This window comes from Salmo salar, chromosome ssa19, assembly GCF_905237065.1.
Source record: "Salmo salar chromosome ssa19, Ssal_v3.1, whole genome shotgun sequence".
NCBI classification, from domain to species: Eukaryota; Metazoa; Chordata; class Actinopteri; order Salmoniformes; family Salmonidae; genus Salmo; species Salmo salar.
The window spans coordinates 41,230,361-41,247,459 of NC_059460.1; the positions used below are offsets into that span (position 1 = coordinate 41,230,361).

At 43.8% G+C, this 17,099-nt stretch overlaps 1 protein-coding gene across 2 annotated transcripts in view; it reads left to right on the top strand.

Moving 5' to 3' along the window:
• Positions 1-334: 334 nt before the first annotated feature.
• The window catches only part of mcu (mitochondrial calcium uniporter), a 183,732-nt gene continuing 166,967 nt past the window's right edge, over positions 335-17,099 (top strand). The window contains exon 1 of one of the 2 annotated variants that reach the window (XM_045702319.1): positions 335-723. In XM_045702319.1, the coding sequence (XP_045558275.1) occupies positions 607-723 (117 nt within the window). In that variant the 5' untranslated portion in view covers positions 335-606. The remainder of the gene's footprint in view (positions 724-17,099) is intronic. The other variant, XM_045702320.1, reaches the window with a different exon arrangement.

A 17,099-nucleotide genomic window follows, 5' to 3' on the forward strand; every position in this document is an offset into this window, starting at 1 on the left:
ATTCTATCACTGTTTTCCATTAGGCTTCAGTCAGAAAGTACACAGTAGCCTACTTACTAAAGTGCAATTATATACTCAAACAGCCTCAGTCTAGCTAATAGCATCGGCCTGCTGTGTGAAGGTGGATAATATCTCAGGTGAGAATCCAAGAGGTGCAGTTTGACAACAACACAGACTTTGTGGTGGCTCTGCTTGTGGCTGGGATCTCTTCCTGTATACTTCAATGGACCGTTCCGCATCCTCTGATTGGTCGAATCGTCCATAATTGGCAACGTTGTGGATTTACACCCGCATTCATTTCTTTAATATTGTGCTTTTGTAGGTCACGATGATTTTCATTTCGCATCGAATGGAATGACAGACATTAAACGGCACTTCCTAAATCGACCAGGGCTTTCATTGAGATATAGGGAAAGTTATTGTTCGGTGAGTTGAACCCCACCTCTGTTGTGAAATGCCTTGCCGCGTCGCGTCGGGGTGTGTGGTGTGAAACGCAAGCCCAGCCCCGCAGTCCGCCTACTCTGCTCCCCCTCCCTGCCTGCCACCGTCTCTCTCTTGGTCCGCCTGCAGCAGTCGACATCCCAGCGAGGATTTTTCACTACAGAGATGGCTGCGAAAGTGTGTAGAACAGTGCTCCTCTTGACCAGGAGCAGCGGAGCTGTATCCACCGGGCTCCCCGCACTCGCTCTCTCATCACAGCGGCACCACCAGCATATAAGATCGGTAAGTCGTCGGGACCCGGGTGCGGAGAGATGTGGGACAAGGTAGGGCAGCGAACGAGGATATGAAGCGGTGACGGTGGGCTGTTCTGACTGTAGCTTGATGACGGGTCTTGCTAAGGAAGTAACGCTAACCAGCGTCGTTAATAGTTTTCTTCCGTGTCTTCCTTGATATTGGTTGGAGTTAAGCTCTGTTAAGGTTTGCTGTAATAGTAGTTGTCTTAGTATTTTGCTACAACTGTTTAAAAACCGGGGTCAGTCAATCACCTTGTGGCCGCAGGCGCTTTTGACAGTAGCAATGCAGTTTTTAGGGACTGGTAAACTCTGTCGACCACTGGCCCGACGTCTATGGCAATGTACATTAATGTCAAATGTCCCAAGCTCAGTGTGGCTATTTTCTCTGTATACATCTTAACCATATCAACGGTTTGTATCTAGCTAGACCCGTCGTGGGTGTGTTTTTGTTACATGGGATCATCTTGAACGCAACAGTGGGCTCAAGCCTCTCAACTTCAATGTTGACGAAGTGCGAACAGCTGTCCATTTAATATGGGACACCGTCCCCGGTTTGATACCGACGGACATGGACTACACCTCCCTTTATATCCTTCACTGGTGACGTGGTTTACCCAATGCTCGCCATTCTATAGATTTTTCCGATAGACTTTGGTCCAAGGTGTTGTTTACCTTGTCAATTGATGAGCGCGAATGCTCCTTGGTCCCCTCTCCGCGCCTGTACCGTGTATGTTAACGGTATAGACGCGGTGCGTCTCTGCAGTAGTGGGCTAGCGGGGTGACAGTGCGGCAGAATGGAACTCCTCGTCTTGGCATGTGGTGAGCCGTGCGCCTCCATATAAGCGTGAGGGGAACTACAGGCAGTGAAGAATAAAATAAATAAAACACTGTCTCACACACACACACACACACACACACACACACACACACACACACACACACAACAAAGCATGCAGGCACACTCACACATTTCAAATAGTTTATTTAAATCCACAAATCACATTAATGTGATTGTAATGTCTGCACACAGACAGGTCACACTGGGATGCTTCCATACTGGCAGAAATAGAATTGTGTTTACTAGGTCTTGTCCATACTTCACTATGGTGCAGTAAATTACATCCAAGCCAGTCCACAGTGTGTGTAATGTGTCTGTGTGTGTGTGTGTAATGAGTGCACACGCGTGTGTTGTAGGGCTGGGAGTTGCCAGGGACCTCACGATACAATATTATCACTAAGGTGACGATAATATGTATTGTGATTTTTCTCAATTCTATTTGTATTGCGATTCGATTTTGAGATTTTAATGTTCCGAACCTATTGCTTACTATATGTCTGCTGCAGAAAGACAAGAGGGAGCATGTGAACGTTTGTCCTGGTCAGTCGTGGAAATAAAAGTGCTGAAAACATGTTGGATCACTATTTAAAAAGAAGATGGAGAACAAGCTATAGGATGAATTATACTGGAGGTTTGGCGCAGGTACAGATGACTAGCGCTAGCTAACACTACCTAGCACAAAAAAAATATTATATATATATATATATATATATTTTACATTTTACATTTTACAAATCGATACTTGGGTGATGTAATTATCAATTCCCCCTAGTGAGTGTGTGTGTGGTGTAACAACCAGATGAGGGAGAGAAGAGAAGAAAGAGGGAGACAGAGAGAAACACAGTGGAATGAGGAAGTGAAGTCATCATGGCTCCAGTATTTCTCTGTGGAGAGTTGAGGGAAATCCAGGAGCTGGACTGTTGCTGTGTGGTTTAGAATTCTCCGCTGTGCCTGAGGCGGGGGGAGGGGAGGCGGGGGGAGGGGAGGCGGAGGGAGGGGAGGAACTAAAGTTTATATGTGTGGATGATATAGGCTAGTTTAGGCCAGGGCTAGACCTTATACAGGATTTCTATATTAACTCAGAAACTGCTGTCCAATTTGTAAGTCGCTCTGGATAAGAGCGTCTGCTAAATGACTTAAATGTTAAATGTTAAATGCTGTATGCGCTTCTATCTTACACACACACACACGCCCATGGGAGATCAGACAATTGAAAATGAGGGCCACAGGCTATCTCTCTCTACCTACGCCCATGGCCTCACATCTCAGGTCAGATTACTGCTGGCTGGTCCCTTCATCTCAGGTCAGATTACTGGTGGCTGGTCCCTTCATCTCAGGTCAGATTACTGCTGGCTGGTCCCTTCATCTCAGGTCAGATTACTGCTGGCTGGTCCCTTCATCTCAGGTCAGATTACTGCTGGCTGGTCCCTTCATCTCAGGTCAGATTACTGCTGGCTGGTCCCTTCATCTCAGGTCAGATTACTGCTGGCTGGTCCCTTCATCTCAGGTCAGATTACTGCTGGCTGGTCCCTTCATCTCAGGTCAGATTACTGCTGGCTGGTCCCTTCATCTCAGGTCAGATTACTGCTGGCTGGTCCCTTCATCTCAGGTCAGATTACTGCTGGCTGGTCCCTTCATCTCAGGTCAGATTACTGCTGGCTGGTCCCTTCATCTCAGGTCAGATTACTGCTGGCTGGTCCCTTCATCTCAAGTCAGATTACTGCTGGCTGGTCCCTTCATTTTACTGCGCCTCACACTACTAGCCTTCAGCTCTCTGTCCCTGCTGTGAACTATTGCACTAGAAAACGTTTCCCCATACTGCGCAAAGACTCTCCTCCCCTCTAAAACTAGTGCCCCTATGGGCCCTGGTCCCCAATAGTGCACTATATAGCTTCATTTGGGACATAGACATGCTGACGTCACATAGCTGTTTTTTTAAAATGACTTTTTTTATTTGACATCAGTCAGCTTTATGAGGATGTTTACCTGTCATGTTGTCTGGCTGGGCCATCGATGTGTGGCTGTCACAGCACAGACCTAGCTAGTGTAACGCTGTCTGTGTGTGTGTGGCCCCAGCTAGCTAGCATAAAGCTATGTGTGTAGCATAAGGCTGTGTGTGTGTGTAGGCCTAACATAAAGTTGTGTGTAGCATTAGGCTGTGTGTGTGTGTGTAGGCCTAACATAAAGCTATGTGTGTAGCATAAGGCTGTGTCTGTGTGTAGGCCTAACATAAAGCTATGTGTGTAGCGTAAGGCTGTGTGTGTGTGTGTAGGCCTAACATAAAGTTATGTGTGTGTGGGCTCTAGCATAATGCTGTCGGTGTGTGTGTGGCCCCAGCTAGCTAGCATAAAGCTATGTGTGTAGCATAAGGCTGTGTGTGTGTGTGTGTGTGTGTGGTGTGTGTGTGTGTGTGTGTGTGTGTGTGTGTGTATAGGCCTAACTTAAAGTTGTGTGTGTGTGTGTGGGCTCTAGCATAATGCTGTCGGTGTGTGACGACTGTGTGTCCTGTCAGGGCTGTGACAGCGAGGCTGCTGTTGTGTTTTTAATTCTCCTCCCTGAATGACGGGAACTCCAACCATCATATACTCTTGGGGCTGTAAACCTCATGTTGCCATGGAGTTAGTCACTTAGCTAGTCAATGTAGTGCTTAAGATTCAATGTTGTCATGTCTTTTTAAACGACCGTAAACCAAGTTTCCATTGTGAGACCATACATTAAACTACTACTAAGCCTACATGATGTTTAGTTGAATATATGTTTATTTTATTTAACCTTTTTATTTAACCAGGCAAGTCAGTTACGAACAAATTCTTATTTCCAATGACAGTCCTAGGAACAGTGGGTTAACTGCCTTGTTCAGGGGCAGAACGACATGCTGGTTTTATCAATAGAGCATTTTTGTTGTTGTTGCAAACTTCCTTTGTCTTTCCAATAGTTGCTGAATATCTTTTGTTGGAGCATTCCGAGCACACCTACTACTGCATTAGGTCAAAGCTTGTTCTTTAGACTCTTTGGGATGTTAAGATGTAGAATATGCAAGGAAGTATATTTTATATGGTCATGCTCTTATTTCATATTTTAATTTCTCCAGTGTTTTTGTTCTACTTTGTTATTTGTAGTGCTACATTGATAACCGAATTGTTGGGGTGAGAGTTTGCAAGAAAGGCATTTCACTGTACTTGTGCACGTGGCACTAAAACCTGAAATTTAACCCATAACATTTACCAGAGTTGCTCCCCTCTTCAAGAAACCTAACCAGACAGGCTTTAAGACGGGTCACTGAACTGAGACTGCTCCTCTGTGTCACGGAGGCTCTCCACACTGCCAAAGCTGACTCTCTCTCCTCTGTCCTCATCCTCCTAGATCTAGCTGCTGCCTTTGACACTGTGAACCATCAGATTCTCCTCTCCACCCTCTCAGGGCTGGGAGTCTCAGGCTCAGCGCACTCTGCACCCTACCTGGCAGGCCGTGCCTACCAGGCGACGTGGAGAGGATCTGTGTCTGCACCACGTACTCTCACTACTGGTGCCCCCCAGGGCTCGGTTCTAGGCCCTCTTCTCTCTATACACCAAGTCACTCAGCTCTGTCATATCCTCACATGATCTCTCCTATCACTGCTATGCGGTTGACATGACAGTACTTTTCTCCTCCCCCCTTTCTGACACCCAGGTGGCGACACGCATCTCTGCGTGCCTGGCAGATATCTCAGCTTGGATGTCGACCCACCACCTCAAGCTCAACAAGACAGAGCGTCTCTTCCTCCCGTGGAAGGCCTGCCCGCTCCAAGACCTCCATCATGGTTGACAACTCCATGGTGTCCCTCTCCCAGAATGCAAAGAGCCTTGGCGTGACCCTGGACAACACCCTGTCATTCTATGCAAACATCAAAGCAGTGACTCACTCCTGTAGGTTCATGCTCTACAACAGGTTGTCCCCAACTGGCAGCCCGCAGGCAAATGTTTTCTTTAGCCTCCACGTTTTCTGAGCAAACAATTAATAAATATACAGTACTGACACACCTACTCATTCCAGGGTTTTAATTCATTTTTACTATTTTCTACTTTGTAGAATAATAGTAAAGACATAAACTTTGAAATGACACTCATGGAATCATGTCGTAAGCAAAACATTGTTTAACAAATCAAAATAGATTTTAGATTCTTCAAAGTAGCCACCCTTTGCCTTGATGACAGCTTTGCACACTCTTGGCATTCACTCAACCAGCTTCACCTGGAATGCTTTTCCAACAGTCTTGAAGGAGTTCCCACATATGCTGAGGACTTGTTGGCTGCTTTTCCTTCACTCTGCGGTCCAACTCATCCCAAACCAGGATTACTTTATCCTATCCCAGGTATTCCTTAAAGAGGTGGGGTTTCAGGTGTCTCTGGAAGGTGGTGATTGACTCCGCTGTCCTGGCGTTGTGATCAAACCCTACATCCCAACCCGAGCACTCCGTTCTGCCACCTCTGGTCTCTTCCGCTCAGCCCAGTCCCAGCTATTCTCTGTCCTAACATTACAAAAAATACTTTCCGTTGTATGACCCACATCAGTGAACCCTTTTAAAGTTATGGGAATTGGCCAAAGTGGATAGGGATACATTTAAATGTTTCTTAAAGAAGAAATGCATACGCATGGTAGTAATTGAAAAAGAACAGGACTCCTTTTTTGTTTTTCCACTTGTTTTTGAGAAACTTACTCTAAACATAACTTCCTTATTGTGTACTATGGGCCCCTGAAAAACATCAACAAAGGCTCCAAAAACACCCAAATAAGGTCCTTTTTAGAAAGGACAAAGCTCTCAGTATGGTGACGCAGGACTTGAGACACATGAAATAGTGGTGAGGAGTGGACCGTGTCTGGTCGCGACTTCGCCATTCATTTTCTGTATTCAGAGTTCACTCAAACATCATTTTAACGTTTTTGTTTTACTATTGACAGTTACTGCTGATTTCGGGATTGTATATCAATTTGCTTTCCTTAAATATTTGTCATCTGATGAATTTGTTTAAGTTTCTGAATTGTTTAATCAAACTTTTTTTAGCCGCCAGCTCCTGATATCAGGGGCATAAAAACTATCATCTGTGTCCTGAATTAGCTTAGTGTGCATGTTTACCCAGCTATATCCTGGCCTGAGCTTTTTTTCCATGGCGAAACTACCTGGTAAGCTTTCCAGGTAACTCCCAAAATAAAGGAAACACTTGTATAAATGAGGAATGCAAAGTATATTGAAAGCATGGGGTCCTTTCAATACACTTAGAATCTATGCCAAGGCGCAATGAAGCTGTTTTGGCAGCTCCTCGTTGCCCAACACCCTATTAAGACACTTTGTTGGTGTTTCCATTATTTTGGCAGTTACATGTAGCAGCAGGCTTCACAGAGAATGGAACAGCTGGATAGGGGAAACGTCGCACAAAAGGGAATATATAACGTCGATCTCAAAAAATGTCGATTTGGTTGAAAAAATAATAAAACTTCTTTAACCTGGGCTTCCTCCCTATTGACTCAGCTGTCTTTTATAAAAGAGCTCCTTAGAACTCGGTGCTAACGCGTGGCAGGGGAGTAGACTACAAACATGGATTTATCAGCCTTCTTAACATCCATCCATGGGACTGTTTATGGTTGCATCCAAAATGGTAAGCTATTCCGTAGGGCTTTGTTCAGAAGTAGATCACCCTACAGTCCATTCTAATGTGTGGCAGGGGAGTGATGTTGGCGCCGAATAAACAGCCCCTCAACACTGATACAGCTCTGTCTAAAAGTGGGGTTCTCTGCGGGACGAGTCAGGAAGGCAAATCATTGAATCTTGCCATACACCATCTGGGCCCCTCTATTTATGTCACGTCAAAATCGAGCCGCACGTCAGCCCTAAAATGGCAGCGAACATCAGGTGAAGGAAAATAAATGTTGGATTGAATGTGAGGATGCTTCTAATGATTGATATCATGTCACCTTTTCTAATTTCCTTATTGAAATCAAACAGGACCAGTACACTATTAGTGGTAGAACCTAGTTATCAGGGGCCTTGAGGGAGTGGGTCAACAGGGGCAGAGGTCAGGCTCCTCTTCCTGGAAAATAATCCATTCAGGCTTGAGTTAATTTAATTTACATTTACCTCTGATTCTGAAGCTAAAATGATCTGGATTAGTGCCAGATAAGAGACTGAGACTGGCGGTCGATAGGGTCGGGGTAAAGAGACTGGCGGTCGATAGGGTCGGGGTAAAGAGACTGGCGGTCGATAGGGTCGGGGTAAAGAGACTGGCGGTCGATAGGGTCGGGGTAAAGAGACTGGCGGTCGATAGGGTCGGGGTAAAGAGACTGGCGGTCGATAGGGTCGGGGTAAAGAGACTGGCGGTCGATAGGGTCGGGGTAAAGAGACTGGCGGTCGATAGGGTCGGGGTAAAGAGACTTAACATATATTACTGTAATCTAAAGAAGTGTATGAGATGTGAATTCTCAGGTCTCGTATGCTACCTCCAGAGGTAGTGGGCAAGACTTGCTCGAGAGTCACACACCCCCCCCGAGCCGTCGGATGTAAACAGAATTGTCCCGTTTTTGAAACAGCTGAAATGTATAGATAATTTACATTTTAGGTGTTTTATTTAACTTTTACCATCAAATTCAGTATTTGGAGAAAAAAACACTTAAAAAAAACCCCCGCCTCAAACTTGTATCTCAAACAGACTGTTTAAAAAATGCTTTCTATTTCCTCAGAGTATGATGTCATACTCCTGAGGAGGATGAGCTGGCCAATCAGCGGTCTAGAGGAGGATGAGCTGGCCAATCAGCGGTCTAGTCGTATTAATATTTTTTATGACCAGTATACGCCCACACCGTTCTGTTGTTGGGGGGGGTACGCCCCACACTGTTCTGTTGTTGGGGGCGCCCCACTGCGCCACACTGTTCTGTTGTTGGGGCGCACTCTGTTGTTGTTGGGTACGCCCCACCCCGTTCTGTTGTTGGGGGGGGGTACACCCCACACAGTGTCACATCTGAACGTCATTTAGCTAGCAGTGGATGATGGTCCTGTTTTTAGAGCCAGTTGATTGGCAGGTCGCTCCAGAGCCCTCTACTCTCCCATGGTTACTGTTGCCGTGACAGTGACTGATGTGGTAGCGTTGCTTTGCGTTTCAATGATTGATGAGTGTTCAGGGGTCAAGCCTTGATCGGATGTGTGTTTATGGTCTTCTCATTCATATGCCTGCGTATCTGGTATACACTGAGTGGACAAAACATTATGTTCTTTCCGTGACAGACTGACCAGGTGAATCCAGGTGAAAGCTATGATCACTTATTGATGTCACTTGTTAAATCCACTTCAAATCAGTGTAGATGAAGGGGAGGAGACAGGTTAAAGAAGGATTTTTAATCCTTGCCGACAATTGAGACGTGTGCCATTGAGGGTGAATGGGCAAGTCAAGATTGAAGTGCCTTTGAACAGGGTATGGTAGTAGGTGCCAGGCACACCGGTCTGAGTATGTCAAGAACTGCAACGCCAATTTGACACAACTGTGGGAAGCATTGGAGTCCACATGGGCCAGCATCCCTGTCGAACGCTTTCGACACCTCGTAGAGTCCATGTCCCGACGTAATTGGGTTGAGGTAAAAGAGGGTGCAAGTCAATATTAGGAAGGGGTTCCTAATGTTTTGTACACTCAGTGTAGGCAGCTATTCACACGTCTGCGTATAGGTGGCTATTCTCCATGGTAACGGATAGTGTAGTTTATATAGATTCTATTCTCCATGGTAACGGATAGTGTAGTTTATATAGATTCTATTCTCCATGGTAACGGATAGTGTAGTTTATATAGATTCTATTCTCCATGGTAATGGATAGTGTAGTTTATATAGATTCTACTCTCTATGGTAATGGCTAGTGTAGTTTATATAGATTCTATTCTCCATGGTAATGGATAGTGTAGTTTATATAGATTCTATTCTCCATGGTAATGGATAGTGTAGTTTATATAGATTCTATTCTCCATGGTAATGGATAGTGTAGTTTATATAGATTCTATTCTCCATGGTAATGGATAGTGTAGTTTATATAGATTCTATTCTCCATGGTAATGGATTGTGTTTATATAGATTCTCTCTCTTTAATATAGTGTAGTTTATATAGATTCTATTCTCCATGGTAATGGATAGTGTAGTTTATATAGATTCTACTCTCTATGGTAATGGATAGTGTAGTTTATATAGATTCTACTCTCTATGGTAATGGATAGTGTAGTTTATATAGATTCTATTCTCCATGGTAATGGGTAGTGTAGTTTATATAGATTCTATAATTAAATTGCTATTTAATTCTGTACACTAGCTATTCCCCAACTAGATAATATTGAGATTGTCACACATTTAACACGTTTCTCTGTAAACGAGTAGAATAGAACAGCAGAATAGAAGGCCTTCTGGTAGGCCGTCATTATAAATAAGAATTTGTTCTTAACTGACTTGCCTAGTTAAATAAATAAAAAATATATATATAACCTAAAATTGTATTTGTCCCATGCGACGAATACAACAGGTGTAGACCTTACAGTGAAATGCTGAATACAACAGGTGTAGACCTGAAATGCTTACTTACAAGCCCTTAACCAACAATGCAGTTTTAAGAAAAGAAAATTTAATAAAAAAGGTATAAAATAACAATAACGAGGCTATATACAGGGAGTACCGGTACCGAGTCAATGTGCGGGGGTACAGGTTAGTGGAGGTAATTTGTACATGTAGGTAGGGGTGAAGTGACTATGCATAGATAGTAAACAGCGAGTAGCAGCAGTGTAAAAACAACAGGATGGGATGGGGGGTCGTCAATGTAAAAAATAGTCTGGGTAGCCATTTGATTAGATGTTCAGGAGTCTTATGGCTTGGGGGTAGAAGCTGTTTAGAAGCCTCTTGGACCTAGACTTGGTGCTCCGGTACCACTTGCCGTGCGGTAGCAGAGAGAACAGTCTATGACTAGGTTGGCTGGAGTCTTTGACAACTTCTTGGACCTTCCTCTGACACCGCCTGATATAGAGGTCCTGGATGGCAGGAAGCTTGGCCCCAGTGATGTACTGGGCTGTACACACTACCCTCTGTAGCGCCTTACGGTCGGATGCTGAGCATAAGGCGCTACACACACACACACACACACACACACACACACACACACACACACACACACACACATATATATATATCTCCACATATGTACCTATTCTCCAAGCCAATCATATTGAACCCTGCACAGTGCTACAGTCTTCTCTGAAGAAGGTGGATAGGATGTAATCCCTTGTCAGTTGCCTTCCGGCTGTTCCTTTAAACCAATAGTATCTACTGTCCTGCGTGCTGTTACTTTAAACCAATAGTATCTACTGTCCTGCGGGCTGTTACTTTAAACCAATAGTATCTACTGTCCTGCGGGCTGTTCCTTTAAACCAATAGTATCTACTGTCCTGCGGGCTGTTCCTTTAAACCAATAGTATCTACTGTCCTGCGGGCTGTTCCTTTAAACCAATAGTATCTACTGTCCTGCGGGCTGTTCCTTTAAACCAATAGTATCTACTGTCCTGCGGGCTGTTCCTTTAAACCAATAGTATCTACTGTCCTGCGGGCTGTTCCTTTAAACCAATAGTATCTACTGTCCTGCGGGCTGTTCCTTTAAACCAATAGTATCTACTGTCCTGCGGGCTGTTCCTTTAAACCAATAGTATCTACTGTCCTGCGGGCTGTTCCTTTAAACCAATAGTATCTACTGTCCTGCGGGCTGTTCCTTTAAACCAATAGTATCTACTGTCCTGCGGGCTGTTCCTTTAAACCAATAGTATCTACTGTCCTGCGGGCTGTTCCTTTAAACCAATAGTATCTACTGTGAGCAGTCTTGCATCGTACTTCGCTCTCACACAGCTACAGTATCTGCACATGTGCATGGGTTCGCTTCACGCTCGTACAACGTAGTAGAGACAGGACCAAAACAGAGGAGAAGACAAGCCTTGTACTCCAAACGCTCTTAGTTGTAAATTGACCTGAATGCTGTTTACTTTGTCCGTCTACTTCATATCGCTGACTCCACCTTTTTAAAGTGTCAATAGACACAGTTTGATGATTTATAGACACTGTAGATCCAGGCTGATGGTTTGTAGACACACTGTAGATCCAGGCTGATGGTTTTGTTGACACACTGTAGATCCAGTCTGATGGTTTTTTGTTGACACACTGTAGTTCCAGGCTGATGGGTTTGTAGACACACTGTAGATCCAGGCTGATGGGTTTTGTAGATCCAGGCTGATGGGTTTTGTAGATCCAGGCTGATGGGTTTTGTAGATCCAGGCTGATGGGTTTTGTAGATCCAGGCTGATGGGTTTTGTAGATCCAGGCTGATGGGTTTTGTAGACACACTGTAGATCCGGTTTGAGGCTGTATTTCAGCAGGCGAGGTGAATCTGAGTTTTTAAAACGATTTTAAAGCTGTAGGATATGAGGTCATTAAACATGATATGAATCGTGTCATTGTGGTATTGTTACAGGAGATGACAGATTTGTTCAGAAGATATTCAAAAATGACTTCCAGCTGTGGGTCATATTTGCCTATAGTACCTACAGTTCAGCCCAACGTTGAGTATTTTTATAAATAGCCTAGGCAACATAGGAAAATGGAGTCAGTGGTTCTATGCCCTAAGGTGGACTTACCATTTGCCATGGATGCTGCTGTGGCAAAATGCATACAATGTCTCCAGACAAGGTCATTGAGTGGTTGAGAAGATACTAGGCCTGACAGCAGAACATGGCAGGAGAACATTTCTTCAAGTGTGTTTGCATAGGTGTGTTGTGTTGCATACGAGTGTAAATTGGAAAGTGTTTGTCTTGGATACTGTTGTACTGAAGAATTGAGGACATGTTGCTATTGGTTATATCTGCTACGCTACAATACGCTGTGTTGGTGAAACATGAGACCCTATAGGGGGATGGAGGTACTACTGGACTATGTCCCACATGACTCACTATCTCACTTCCTACTGTCAAGTCTGATAGACCAATGAGTGCCCACATCCCTGGCTGGGATATGTCAAGTCTGATAGACCAATGAGCTCACTTGTTTCTTTCCATGTCTACCAAAAAGATGGTGAATTTCCATCAGACCTATTAAAACTGAAACTCATTTATTAATTGAACCTGATCTCAGAGGTTAAAGTCTCTCCACACACATTAGGAGGTATTTCAGAATATCTATCTGTGGGATGGCTAAATTGGTTCAGCTGATTATTTTAAGTAAAGAAGAAATTCTGCATTCTCTTGGAATTTCCGTGGAAATGTATAAAAAAAAGGCTTGTTTATTTACATTTAAGTCATTTAGCAGACGCTCTTATCCAGAGCTCTTATCCAGAGCTAGCTGGTTAGTACAGTAGCTAGCTATAGCATCATATATGCCCTCAAACTCTACTCTGGGCATTGATGCCAGTTCCACTGCGTTTAAAAAAAATGGTTCCCCTCTAATCAGGGACTGATTTTAGACCCGGGACACCAGGTGGGTACAATTTTAATTATCAGGAAGAACATAAAATCAATGTGCTCCGGACCTCGTAGGGTCAGAGTTGAATATCCCTGTCATAGGCTATGCAGTACCTTGTTTGTCTTTCACTGCCATTTTTTATCATGGTGCTGCTTACCTTATGTTAGTGTCCTCTTGTCTCCTCGCTCTCTGTCACACGCTCTCTCCCTCATTCTGTCGCTCCCTGTCTTTCTCATCCCCTGTGCTTCGCTCTCTCGCTCTGTTGCTCTCTCTTCCTCCCCCCTCTCTCTCCCGCTCTATCGTCCCCATGTGCTCTCCTCACTCCATAAGTCCGTCCATCCGTGTGGTGAATTTGCCGCCTGCTCAGCTGCCATGCCCTCTCCACCTTTCCCCCTTCTCATCGCTCCCCTCTCTCACCAGCTGTTTCCCTCTAGGCAAATGACTTGGAATAAGTAGTGGAATATGAATGCTGATATGTGAGAGCATTCCAGTGGGTAATAAGATACTGTAGCTCGACTCAGGGTCACGTTTACCGCCAAACCTGATCATCATACATCTTCATATTCTTACAATGTCTAATGGTTTCTGCTTAGTCGCTTGTCAGCTTTACACAGAATATTTTGAAGGCATTGATGAGCAAAGAAATGGTACCATTAGATTAAAGAAGATCACTTCAGAGACTGTAGTGATGAGGGAAAATGCTGGCCATTGCCCTGGAGCATATTTTCCTGATTATGAATTGAGCACACAGAGTGGCCTTGTCCTGTTGTAGAAGGACAGCCATTCTGGAGTTGGGATTTTTTTCTCTCAATTTTCTTAACCTTTTATTTAACTAGGCAAGTCAGTTGAGAACAAATTCTTATTTACAATGACAGCCTAGGAACAGTGGGTTAACTGCCTTGTTCAGGGGCAGAACGACAGATTTTTACCTTGTCAACTCGGGGATTCGATCTTGCAACCTTTCGGTTACAAGTCCAACACTCTAACCACTAGGCTACCTGCATCAGTGCTCTGGATAATATGTATATACACTGACTGGACAAAACATTAAGAACACCTTTCTAATATTGCCCCTTTATATAGAATCTATAGAAACTACACTCCATTACCATTGAATTATAGAATCTATATAAACTACACTATCCATTACCATGGAGAATAGAATCTATATAAACTACACTATCCATTACCATGGAGAATAGAATCTATATAAACTACACTATCTATTACCATGGAGAATAGAATCTATATAAACTACACTATCCATTACCATGGAGAATAGAATCTATATAAACTACACTATCTATTACCATGGAGAATAGAATCTATATAAACTACACTATCCATTACCATGGAGAATAGAATCTGTATAAACTACACTATCCATTACCATGGAGAATAGAATCTGTATAAACTACACTATCCGTTACCATGGAGAATAGAATCTGTATAAACTACACTATCCGTTACCATGGAGAATAGAATCTGTATAAACTACACTATCCGTTACCATGGAGAATAGAATCTGTATAAACCACACTATCCGTTACCATGGAGAATAGAATCTGTATAAACTACACTATCCGTTACCATGGAGAATAGAATCTGTATAAACTACACTATCCGTTACCATGGAGAATAGAATCTATATAAACTACACTATCCGTTACCATGGAGAATAGAATCTGTATAAACTACACTATCCATTACCATGGAGAATAGAATCTGTATAAACTACACTATCCGTTACCATGGAGAATAGCCACCTATATGCAGATGTGTGAATAGCTGACTACACTGAGTGTACAAAACATTAGGAACACCTTCCTAATATTGACTTGCACCCCCTTCTGCCTTCAGAACAGCCTCAATACGTCGGGATGTGGACTCTACGAGGTGTTGAAAGCGTTCCACAGGGATGCTGGACCATGTTGACTCCAATGGTTCTCACGGTTGTGTCAAGTTGGCTGGATGGCTCCTACTATACCCCGTTCAAAGGCACTTTTGTCTTGCCTGTTCACCCTCTGAATGACACACATACACAATCCATGTCTCATTTGTCTCAAGGCTTAAAAATCATTTTTTAACCTGTCTCCTCCCCTTCATCTACACTGATTGAAGTGAATTTAACAACTGACATCAGTAAGGGATCACAGCTTTCACCTGGATTCATCTGGTCTATGTCCTAATGTTTTGTACACTCAGTGTATAATATAATATATTAATATATGCCATTTAACAGACTCTTTAATCCAAAGCGACTTAGTCATGCGTGCATTTTTACGTGTAAGTGGCCCTAGTGGGAATCGAACCCACAACTCTTGGCTTTGCAAGCCGACTGAGCCACATGTGAGTCTTGTGCTGGACAAGGCCTGCAGTATTGGGCTGATTGGCTGTAGTAGGCTAGCACGATGGCCTTGTGTGCTTCTGCTGTGTTGTGGTCAAGGAGATGTTAAAACTACTATTATGGAAAGGGGGATACCTAGTCAGTTGTACAACTGAATGCCTTCAACTGAAATGTGTCTTCCACATTTAACCCTCTGAATCACAGAGGTGTGGGGAACAGTGGGTTAACTGCCTTGCTCTGTCAGAACGACACATTTCTTTTTACCTTGTCAGCTCGGGGATTCGATCCAGCAACCTTTTGGTTACTGGTCCAATGCCCTAACCACTCGGCTACCTGCCGGAATGCCTTCACTTTATTCCAGTTAGTTTTACAGGGACAGTACACATGAACCAACATTTAAAGGGACAGTTTAAGCCAGCCGGCTAATTTTCAACTACAGTCCTGTGTATTTCACTCTGGAATTCAGAGGGACGACTACTGTGTTGTGTTCCTGTTATGCTAGAGGACATTTTTTATTTTATTTCACCTTTATTTAACCATGTAGGCTAGTTGAGAACAAGTTCTCATTTGCAACTGCTACCTGGCCAAGATAAAGCGTAGCAATTCGACACATACAACAACAGAGTTACACATGGAATAAACAAACATACAGTAGAACAAAAGAAAACAAAAGGTCTATATACAGTGAGTGCAAATGAGGTAAGTTAAGGCAATAAATTGGCCATGGTGGCGAAGTAATTACAATATAGCAATTAAACACTGGAATGGTAGATGTGCAGAAGATGAATGTGCAAGTAGAGATACTGGGGTGCAAAGGAGCAAGATAAATAAATACAGTATGGGGATGAGGTAGGTAGATAGATGGGCTGTTTACAGATGGGCTATGTACAGGTGCAGTGATCTGTGAGCTGCTCTGACAGCTGGTGCTTAAAGTTAGTGAGGGAGATATGAGTCTCCAGCTTCAGAGATTTTTGCAGTTCGTTCCAGTCATTGGCAGCAGACAACTGGAAGGAAAGACGACCAAAGGAGGAATTGGCTTTGGGGGTGACCAGTGAGATATACCTGCTGGAGCGCGTGCTACGAGTGGGTGCTGCTATGGTGACCAGTGAGCTGAGACAAGGCGGGGCTTTACCTAGCAGAGACTTGTAGATAGCCTGTAGCCAGTGGGTTTGGCGACGAGTATGAAGCGAGGGCCAACCAACGAGAGCGTACAGGTCGCAATGGTGGGTAGTGTATGGGGCTTTGGTGACAAAATGGATGGCACTGTGATAGACTGCATCCAGTTTGTTGAGTAGAGTGTTGAAGGCTATTTTATAGATGACATAACCAAAGTCGAGGATCGGTAGGATGGTCAGTTTTACGAGGATATGTTTGGCAGCATGAGTGAAGGATGCTTTGTTGCGAAATAGGAAGCCGATTCTAGATTTAATTTTGGATTGGAGATGCTTAATGTGAGTCTGGAAGGAGAATTTACAGTCTAACCAGACATCCAGGTATTTGTAGTTGTCCACGTATTCTAAGTCAGAGCCGTCCAGAGTAGTGATGCTGGACGGGCGAGCAGGTGCGGACAGTGATCGATTGAATAGCATGCATTTAGTTTTACCTGTGTTTAAGAGCAGTTGGAGGCCACGGAAGGAGAGTTGTATGGCATTGAAGCTCATCTGGAGGTTAGTTAACACAGTTTCCAAAG